Here is an 11,843-nt window from a genome sequence, read left to right as displayed (position 1 = left end):
GATAACAATTTCACTATTGTGAGGGGAATTGCGTGTAAATGTCACTATTTGATTTCTTTGGAAAATTTGATATACTAAGAATTTTTCTTTGTGCAATTCTAGACTTTTGTGAAAGACAGACCACAAAATTTGATATAACGATACTACTCTCAGTTTCCATGTGGGTGCTTATTCACGTCAAATATTGTATATTTTATATATGTACACAAGATAAACCGATTGTCCACGCATCCTAACATTAAAATCATCACTTTTTCACTTACTTAGAAACCAGTAGTTACTCTGAAGCTGATATGGCATGAATCCCTTCTTTTTCTCGGCCCATGATTTAGGTACATAGTCACCCAATAGGAATAGATAGGCTACATCTACGTCCGGGTCCTTCTTCAGTACATTAGGCTTGGCATGATGTTGGAAATGTCGGAAATTCCACCAATGGGAAGACGCTGCCTGTGACAAAATCAATCCAGATGTCATATAATAGATCGTATAATTTTGTACTTGTGTAACAATGAGCACTGACACTCTGAGACATGTAGCAGGCTACTTCTCAGAAATTTTGCAGTTAATATTAGTTTAATACAGCATTTTCACAGTTATACAAAAAATAAATCTTTTGTTTTCAGATTACAAATATGGCATCATACGTGACCTAACAGGATTTTAAAATTCAATAGTGGTACAAGTTTTTGTTACCAGCATAAAATTTAATTTTAAAATTTTCAAAATTCACAAATATATTTAACCTTAAAAAATATCAAAAACAAGTGTCCATGTTCTGTTGTTTTGTTTTAAATATATCATTAAAATCTAGCTTCATACAAGTTTTTTCTTCAAAAGTAAATAAAAGCTTAAGCTCGATATTGAAAATGAGTTATCTCCCTTCCCCTGAATAGAATTTATCACATTGGTTTAACATGTTGACCAACAACTTACTTTCAGATGACCTATTACTAGATGATGAAAAATGTGGTTTATTTTGTGACTAGGGAACACAGACATATGGCCATAATCGTGTTGGGACCATCCAGCTTGAGCCTGAAAAGAAAGCCAAAAAACGATAATTAAAAATATTCAACAATTTAGGACAAGATACGATGTACCATACATGTTGTATAACTTATCTTAATCAAACAACAAAGAAACCACATACTTTGCATAGAATTAAATTTTAATGTGTGTTTTCCAGGGTAGTCAGATTAGACTGTGGGAATTAATAAAAGTTACAGTAGTAAGTACAGTTAGGTACAATAGAAACGTCGTAATCTAAATCACGAAATTACATTGTTCTAAAATTATCATATAGACATGAAAGTTAGAAACCATGAAAATAAACCGGTTTACATGCCGTTCAATATTACTTTTTTATTTGTGGACATAAAGGATAGGGATATTCTACCATAGGGTCACAAAATGTTGTTAAATATGAGGCTCTTTTTCGCAAATGAAAGAGTATTTTTCTCTCGTCCCCTATGCTTTGTGACAATTTTTTGAAATTACGATAGCATGTCATTTTGAGAAATATGTTCAAAGAAAACTACAAGTCAATTTCCTGATACTGATACAGGAAAATGTTTTTAATGCAAATCCTGTTGTTTACATTCATAATAGAAATAGTTTTTGAAAAAAAAAAAAAAAATATATAAGCGTTCACATTCATTTAGAAAATAGTAATTGTGTTGATACAGTGACATTGTCAAGTTGTATTGCATTTGCATGGTTAGCCATGCATGCAATACAGCCTCAGACGACACAAGTGTATTGCATATATGGCATAAACCAGTATTACACCAGTAGATACAAATAAATGTATGAGAGAAAATACATACGAACCTGACCAACAGCCAGGATCATGGCACCAAGAACAAACGAGGCTGTAGAACCTCCCATGTAGGATATGAGACAATAAGCCATGATCTCCAGGAGAATAATGTGTCCTAAATGTAGAACATAGAACAAAGGTTTGGTCTTCAATAGCTCGTTCTCCTCCACATGTTTTCTTAGTGCACGGAAGTCAGCTTGTATGTCAGACTATAAAAAAAAAATGAGAATATGTATATATTTGTGTTTTTCAGTTGTGTATAATTGTAGAGCATTGTACAGAGACTTAAGATACAAATACTTTGGATAAAAAGTAAATTTCTGTTTCATCTATAGAATTAAAATGCATTATTACATCGTGATTTACATCTTAAATGGTAAGCATCGATATCACAGTTGTAAACCAATGTTTAATTAATAGGATAAGAGGGGGCATTTAATCATTTATATAACTTCAACTCCTTCACAAGGGATAAATAGCACTTGTAGGGGGGCGGGGTGCACTTATCACTAATTACTTACAATAAAAGAAGGATTCAATGAACAGTTCTTTTACCAAAAATATATGCCAGTTGCATCAAAATGATATTCATTTTGTAAATGTCTTCTTTAGCACATACGTTTTTAAAATAATGATTTTTTCTGTAAATTAACAATTGTATGTACACTTTCAATTGTATACGAAATTATCAGAAACATTTGTCTCAAATTGGATTTTTGGAGGTTATATAACATTGAGTATTGTGCATGTGTTAGACATGCAGAGAACCAGAATAATTTAAATACCTCTTCTTTATCCTTCACATCTCCAACATATAGAGGCTTCATGAACTTCTTAACAAAATCTTTGTCATTGTGAAATGCCTTCCACGCATCCTAGAGAAAAAATAACATCATTAATTAATGATATAATATAATTACAAGTAAAGCAACTATATACAGTAAACATGTTTATAAAGAGCATGCTAACAACAAATGTTATAATTTAGTACATCACATGATCATTACTGGGAATGCTATTGGATAACAGCCATGGTCTACTTTGCAACAGTTCCCTGTCCTTCTTGACTACTGGAGACTATACCGGACTACGGGAACTATACTAAAGTATAGTCCCCCTGGAATGAGCACACGACCAAATATATGACGTCATAATGAATGTCATGTGATTACTAAATCTATTAATTATGGCCCTTTCCCTCGTGAACAGTTCTCCTATAGTGTTGTCTGGCTAGGTATAGTCCCCTCGTGTTTGACTCTGGGACTATACCTCGCCAGACAACACTATAGGAGAGGCCTAAATTAAAATTAAGATTGTTTGCACTCCCCCGACCGACCCCTATGAAACGGCCCTACTCAAAAACTTTTATTGGGAAATTCTGACAATATTTATTTAATTTTGCACAATGATATCATATCTGAGCTAGTGTCTAGAAAAACAAAAACTTTCATAATTATCTTTGAACAATTGCTTGTCCAGGCTTCAAAATTATCACAATGAAACTGTATGTGTAAATTCGGGTACATACATCTAGAATGTGAAACATCACTGGTGTACACAATAAATTCAGGATAAAATAAAATATTTTTCCTACCTACCGACCCACTGTTAAAATTCTGGGTCGGAAAAGTGCAAACCAACAATATTTTAAGCCTGGCCAGAACACTTCCCTCTGGAAAGGGCCATAATAGAATTAATAGTAGTAATTTGCATTCTCTGTCAAGGTTCCCATATTTGTATTATCTGTATAACAAACTATGTTTATAACAAAGTGATTTTTTGGTCACCAGCAGTGTGAAAATTTGTGTGTAACCATTCAAAAAACACATGATTCAACGAATGTGATGGTGAGAATTGGTCGCCTGCCAATAGGCTTCATGCATAATTATATGTATTGCAGCCTTGCAGGCTTAAAATTCTGCTTACAGGCGATCAGTCTGAATTTTGAGCCAGCGATTATGGTCTGTTTTAGCGAACTACCAGTAGCCTAGCTATTTTTTCTGAATAGTTGAACTATCATTGAACAGTTTGTGTTATATTCTATAAACAAGTCCATCATAGGAAACAATGTAGTTCAGCGGTAGAGCATTCGGCTAGTGTTCGGAGGTCCCTCGTTCGAATCCCGGTCTGACCGCTACATTTTCTCCTGTCCTGGCTACAAATCTTCCCCATTAATTAGGCTAGCCTATTAGTTTCCTCTCCCTGTACAGTAAAACGGTTGAATTGCACAAATCAAATGTGATTGAACACGGCAATTAATATAGATCAATCATATGTTATCCCCATAAGTCATAAATCTGATTTCAGTAGATAAAAACATACCAAAAAAACACATCACATACAAATCTTAACTACCATGGATAACAAAACCCATCCGTCAACTCATGAAGAATTGTAAATCAAAGTACTGAAAGTACTAAATGGCTCGGTCTCGAGGATAGGAGGAATATATTTCTAAGGTCAATACTACTGTAGTTTTGTACAATAAGAAATAAATTTGGCTGGTGTTCCTTCCAGTTTGAACTTTTGAGGATTCCTTGGACACCAAGGTGTAAAATAAGAGACACATACTAAAATATTGGAAGCCCATTCTAATATGTCCTATGATGTTATATGTCAAATGATTTTATAACACCTTTAGCATTTTCCTTGTTAATTTGATGTTAATGAAAATATCCATTCTTAATGACTATTGTCATCAAGTTCCTGGGACCACAGTATCAGTTAACAAGTATTGTTTTGCAGCAGAGAAAGACGAGGCAAACTTTTCTATGTCAAAATGTCTTAAATATAGAATATGTCTGTCCTCTTGAAGACTTATCAATATCACCATGTGATTTTTTAATAAATTGGTCAATTGGTCTACTCTTAACAAGTTTTGTAATTATTCTTTTGTAAAACAGCAAGTTGATTGATATACATTGTATCCGAACTTCAATTCAAACCGGATAACTTGTTAGCTCACCATAGACCATGAAATTGTTTGTACACTTTCTTAAAACTTCAGGATTGTTTTACAAAATTACAAATGAATTTTTCTACATTTTTTATTTTAAAATCCCCATACCTCTGATGAGTATAATAAAACTGTCATTACAAGTGAATCAAATATTTTCAGTTTAAGATGAACAGGAAGAGATACATTCCTTTATTTCTTATAAATAGCAAACACCGATTTAATTGTTTGTTCAGCAGGTTTTTTCCCTTTCTTTAAAAACGCTACCATTAACATTATTTTCTGTACCTAGATATGTAAACAATTCTTATAAATCTAATTCTGTATTCCATAACATCAACTGGTGTTGTTGTACCGATTTACGTCTTGAGAATATCACAATTTGTTTCAGTCTGATATTAAGTTCTAATTTCCATGTTATGCAATATTGTTAAAATTCATGTAACATTTGTTGTAGACCATCAGATATTTCTGATATCATAACAGTGTTATTGACAAATAATATGATAAAAAGTTTCGGATATATTCCAATATCATATACCGTAAAAAACTGGTATAATTTGCGCAGGTACTTTTGTTTGTTTTCTTTTATTGGCCACCGTAACCTGAAACTGAAATATCTAGCAGATGTCCAAAACATCGGCGGTCTGGTCCGCCGTACTCCGTGCACATGTCAATGTTTTAAGATATTACACATGAATAGTAATCAGGAATATTTGAAAAGAGTAGAATATATTTACTTAAATTGGCACAATAAGTAATTAGTGTGTTTGAGATCATTAACAATCAACAGCAATCAGCTAGCGGATACATAGTTTAGCTTGCAACAATCACAGTGTGCATAATTTGTCAAGATTTGTAAGACAAAATATTCTTTTCCACCAGGTAAGATTCTAAGTCATAAAGGTAGATTGAAAATAGGAAGGGAGATAAAATAACCAGATAAATATTTGTAGCGGGATCAGACTGGGTTGATTATCGGTGATCAGGTAGCTCAGTCGAAAGAGCTACATTTTTCTTCTCTCCTACCAACGGTTGTGGTGTTTGAAAGGGTCTCGTATGTATTCAAAAAAGGAGGGAGGAGTGTAGCGGGACTGGACTGGGTCGATTAATAATGACCAGGTAGTTCAGTCGGTAGAGCACTCAGCTAGTGTTCGGAGAGTCCCGGGATCGAATCCCGGTCTTGCCGCTACATTTTCTCCTCCCCTGTTACATATGGTACCATGCTCTGCATGTAGATATTCAAGGTAAATCAACAATGTTCGCTGATCTTGCAGAATTGCCTTACCAGTGTTATAATGAATGTAGTAAATGTATGTCTCATTGGTGTGATTAATTTAAAGGCAGTTCATGTGGTGACCGAAAAAAAGGTAAAATCAATACTTTCAGAGTGATCAGGGAACATTGATAGTCAAGGCGGGGAAAACATAAGACGACCTGTGTTATACAAATTAATGTTTAATTGATTTTCATTAAATTGTCTCGAAGGTGATGATTGGTGTGTTATGAACGATAATTAAGCTTAATATGTTTTTGACAAAAAATATAAACAGCTAATGTCATATTGTGTTTTAAATTTAAATAATCTTTTATTTATTCATTTCATTTCAAGCATGTACATGTCAAAGAATATAAACAAATATCAGGTATATGCTTAAAGGGACAATTCATTCTAAGAGAACATGAAAATTTGTACATATATCGGAAAAACCCAGTTCTAATGGAATTTAGATCAGTCGGTTTTACTGTGATGTGCCTGAAAAGCCCGTGGTGGTGACATGTGTGTGAAATTTTCAAACTCGCTCGCTGTCAGCCATTACACATTGTGGTCGAACTTCTTGTATGCCGAACCCTGTCCCTTGCTCGTAGAGTAATGCAACTTTTGTCTATAACTGCTCAAATCGCTCTGACTATAGTTTGTTTACCTTATTAGGTGAATTATCTTGCCTCAAAATAATTTTATCACCTTCGCAGTGGTTATGTAGTTCATTTGTTTAATGTACGTAACTTTGGCTCGGGTATAGGTACAGCGCCCATATTCTACCTGCTTAATTGTATTGATCAACGATTTGATATTTCAACGATATTAATTAAAATACTTAACAATGACGTGGAATTTGTCAATGTTTAACGTTATTTGTTTCATAAGAAATATAGAACAATACATTTATACCATATTTCACTTCTTGGTTATGTTAAAGAATTAGCCTGAGTGAATTGTCCCTTTAAATCATATTACAGTTAAATTCACAATAAGGAATTTGAAGATGATGATAGTAATTATTTTCGGATTGAAAATGATTACAATATTAAGCTTCCACAGTTGAAAATTACTTCTTTTTGTTCACACAATTCTTCTCCTAGACTGTTTCCAGTTGAAATGATACATGCATGCTGACATTCTGTAAAACATAAGGAAACAATAAATGTATTAACAGAGTAATTACTGAAATGACATTGTTCACACCCTAAGATGTAATCGCACTAAAAACAGTGATCATGTGGGCTTTTGTACGATTGCATTTGTAAGACTGTGCCAGGTGGTAGAGATTAGTTCCGCTCGAGTGATCACACAATGCAAGTGAGAGTCGGGAATATGTTTATGTAAGTTTTAATTGCTAATCTCTGATGCTTGTTGGTAAAATATAACTCAGGATAATTGCTAAACAATTAACAGTTTTCTCTACATTTTTACAAATTGAAACAGCTTTTTAAGTGCCGTTTTACGGAGGTTTTATGGAAGAATTATGAAAAAGAAATCGACATTTTCGTCGATCTAGTAGTTCAAAAAAGATCACTTCGAGTTATATGAACATTCCATATATGATTTATGTCATTCGGCCAAAAATTTACTTCGTATTACCTAGTTTAATGAATATGCTGTATGTATATGATCAGAACGTCAAGCTCCTGTGGTGAAAATAACTAAAATGTTTTAAAAGTATGGTTTAGTGGTTTTACATGTGCTTTAATATGAAATTTATGGATAATTATGGATGTGGTAAATATTCATACCTTATTAACTGCCGTTAGTTTTAAGATTACGCCACCTTGGACATTTACAAAATGTTCATTGTCTGTCACGTGCTATTTTATCAGTAGACCAAGTTTGTCCAAAATTTTGTTAGAGTTGTCTTTCTTCCATTGTAGTAAGGCCATGTGCCATAACACAGCCGTGATAAATGCATCTCCATTTCGCCATGGAATGTATTTGCTCCGAGACAAATTTGATTCAAATTACAAAATTCATTATGGTATCAATTTTGATGTTCGAGGTGAAATATTGATTTCATTTTTTCCCGTTGCGGAATAACCGTCTCTAATAGGGAGTAAACGTCTGGGGGGAACCAGCTTCGGAGCGAAGCATTTTTGGGACGAAACGTCTTCATTCATTGTAAACACCATTTTGGGGATGAAAAGTCTAGATACTTTGTAAACAATCAGGTAAAAATTTTCAAACAGAAGATCTTTTGGATAGTGTATATAGTAAGGATATGAAAGCCGTAATATACTATTCCTATTTCAACGTTACAGATACGCTTATTTCAGTAACTTTCATATTCAAAATTTGCTATTTAAAATTCCCGGTAAAATCAAAGTTGTTGAATACACTGCCGCTAGGAGCGCTAGTATCTGCGAGCAATTTCTAAGCCAATCATATTGAGGAAATTGACTGTAAGAGAATTTTGCAACCACGATCACAATGGCGAGGTGACCCTCGCCAAAAATTACACGTACAGAACAAAAACAAACAAGACCAAGAGCTCAAACAGAAATACAAAGCATGCAAATCAGAACTACAAAAACGCACTAGAAATGCATATCTAAACTACATAGAGAAAATGATAAAAGACCTACCAATAGATGAGCAACAACAAGAGTCACCACAAAAAAGAAGAAAATACAACCCCAAAAAATTATTCTCATACATCAAAACAACAAGAAAAGAGAACACAGATATCACAGCACTAAGAAAGGATGGACACCTAATGACAGACACCACTTGTAAGGCAAACATACTAAATGAACAATTTAAATCAGCCTTCACAACAGAACAGGATCACCCCATACCAGATAAAGGACCATCACCACACCCAGTCATGCCTGAAATAAACATAACACAACAAGGAATAGATAACCTCCTCAAAAACATCAACCCACACAAAGCAACAGGACCAGACAATATACACGGCAGACTACTAAAAGAACTTAGGGACATAACAGCACCCATACTTACCAAACTTTTCACTTACTCACTAAATACAGGCACATTACCAACAGATTGGAAACACGCAAACGTTAACCCCATATACAAGAAAGGCGACAGATACAACCCCACTAACTACAGACCCATATCACTCACCTGTATCACATGCAAACTCATGGAACATATCATTACAAGCGCCACAATGTCACATCTGGAGAACAACAACATATTATACAACTTACAACACGGCTTCAGATCATCCAGATCATGCGAGACACAACTTGCTACATTCATACACGACCTCGCAAACAATAATAACAGCAACAAACAGACAGACATTATTATCATGGACTTTGCCAAAGCCTTTGACAAAGTCCCACACAAACGCCTACAATACAAATTAAAATACTACGGCATAACAGGCAACACACACAAATGGATCACAGACTTTCTCTCACAACGCACCCAAACAGTAGTACTTGAGGGAAAACAATCAAATAAAATACAAGTAACTTCAGGAGTCCCTCAAGGAACATGTTTGGGTCCAATTCTGTTTCTCATATACATTAACGATTTCCATCAATACATGCAGTACAGCACACTAAGACTATTCGCAGACGACAGTATTATATACAAAACAATAAACAACAAAGACGACACAATAAAACTACAGAAAGATCTGGACGCAGCAGCACAATGGGAAACAGACTGGCTAATGAAATTTCACCCAGATAAATGCAACATAATCAGTGTTACACCAAAACGCAACAAAATACACCACAACTACACACTCCACAATCACACACTCGAGCAAGTAAACTCAAGCAAATATCTAGGACTAACACTACAAAAAAACCTAAAATGGGACTTGCACATAAATAATATCACCGCAAATGCAAACAGATCACTAGGGTTTTTAAAGCGCAACTTAAAAATTAATTCACCACACATAAAAGCACACGCATACAAAGCACTAGTTCGACCCAAACTGGAATACTGCTCTTCCATATGGGACCCCCACAACACACACCAAATTCAACAGATAGAAAAAACACAACGCAGAGCAGCAAGATATGTTCACAACAAATATCAAGACACCAGTTCAGTTACAAACATGATACATCAACTCAACTGGCCAACACTACAGACACGACGGCTACACACAAGATTGATACTTTTCTACAAAATAATACACAATATAGTTGCCGTCGAATACCAGACCATACTCATACCAGTAGACCACAGAACCAGACACTCCAATCCACACTGCTTCAGACAAATCTCTGCTGCAAAGGTCACATACAAATACTCATTTTTCCCACAAACAATAACACAATGGAATCTCCTCCCTGTAGCAGCAGTACAATGCACTACACTCGAGGACTTCAAGGCACATATTTCGAACGTAGCCCTTGAAGCCCTCACAAAATAGTTCTGCACACACCTTTTATCTATATACTAAAAAAAAAAAAAAAAAAAAAAAATCACAAATCTAATCCTTTCACACCCTTGCACCCCTACAGGCCCCCCGTGACATAATCGTCATACTTTGACGGCGTCCCGTACACATAAGAAGAAGAAGAAGAAGTCATGCATGTATGCACGACAATCTCACCGTAGCGTCTTCCCCTGCATAATGACCCAGGATTTTCGCCCCTCCGGGATGTTTGCTTCCCCATCGGCTAGTATCATAAACTTTTCCTTCAATCATCAACCAGCTATCCCCCTTCCGGTTGTGCTCTCGTACATCATCCATGGAGACGTACTTAGGAGGCATAAATGCAGATCCATTTTCGGAAGCTTTTCCTCCTTTCCCCATCCTGGCGAAGTGCACGAACAAGTTACGAAACGGCACAGTAAACTTTCCTACGTGCCGACTTACACAACACACTTCGCAACGAAGAGTCGATGTTGATCAGACGCTCAATTAATCTAAGTCATGCCAGTACGCAAATCAAACGTTTTACACACACAGATTTTGAAGTAGTTTTGTTGATAGAGGGTGGTCTGTTGGTAACCACAACATATGTTGTCTACGGTCCTATTCAAATGTAAAGTTATGAAAACGAGTCTGTATGTGTAGGAAAACATGACCTATCTACCCCCTTAATTGTTAAGTAACCAGTGAATTACTGACTCTCCGACAAACAAAATTAGCTTTATTTAAATGAAGCTCAACACATTAGGTATCTTAAAGGTGATAGGCCCCTAACAGTTAACCCTAAAACACTTAAAATTGTTCGACAAAATAGCGATTATTGATCATTAAAAAATGTTAGGCCTGCATCATGATTTTCAAAAAAAAATAAACAACAAAAAACACTTTCATTTTCATATTTTATTGGAATGTGACAGAAAAAAATATTTCATCAATAACATTTTTCTCACTTTTGAGCATACATTGTATATAGGATACAATATTAATGTATCACTTAATTTTACTGTAGATCATGTAGATCTACGCTGAATCATACATGTAAGCTTATATATATATATATTGGTATTTAGCACGCTGGTAATCAAGATTCTACATGTACCTGTAGTTTAAACGTAGTATATATATGTACGTGCACTAGGTGCAAAGGTTAGCTTACACTCAACTGTACATGTAATTACTGTGTGCATCACAGATATTGTACACATGTCCCGGGTGCATTGATCTCATGTATATTATATGTGAGAATTTAAAAAGACCTGCAGTTGCACGGCATGTCTTTTGCCTAGTTATTCATGAATGTTATAAATATATTTCATTGATTTGTATTTTTGCTGATTCTTTTTTGTATTTTAGAATATAAATGGATATGAGACCAAGTTTAGACATTTTAACCAAAATACAATGTAGTTTATTGAACACG

At 34.8% G+C, this 11,843-nt stretch overlaps 1 protein-coding gene across 1 annotated transcript; it reads right to left on the bottom strand.

The window, feature by feature from the left end:
- Positions 1 to 263: 263 nt before the first annotated feature.
- On the bottom strand, positions 264 to 10,919 carry LOC138312538 (fatty acid desaturase 2-like; the record flags this gene model as incomplete). The annotated part of the gene is made up of 5 exons (XM_069253364.1): positions 10,601 to 10,919; positions 2,608 to 2,697; positions 1,834 to 2,031; positions 937 to 1,038; positions 264 to 450 (listed from the first exon to the last, which is right to left on the bottom strand). Coding segments are annotated over exons 1-5 (781 nt in total), but the record flags the coding sequence as incomplete, so codon positions are not given.
- Positions 10,920 to 11,843: the final 924 nt, after the last annotated feature.

The sequence above is a fragment of the Argopecten irradians genome, unplaced genomic scaffold (assembly GCF_041381155.1).
Source record: "Argopecten irradians isolate NY unplaced genomic scaffold, Ai_NY scaffold_0361, whole genome shotgun sequence".
Taxonomy (NCBI): domain Eukaryota; kingdom Metazoa; phylum Mollusca; class Bivalvia; order Pectinida; family Pectinidae; genus Argopecten; species Argopecten irradians.
This window is presented reverse-complemented; position numbering and strand designations above follow the sequence as displayed.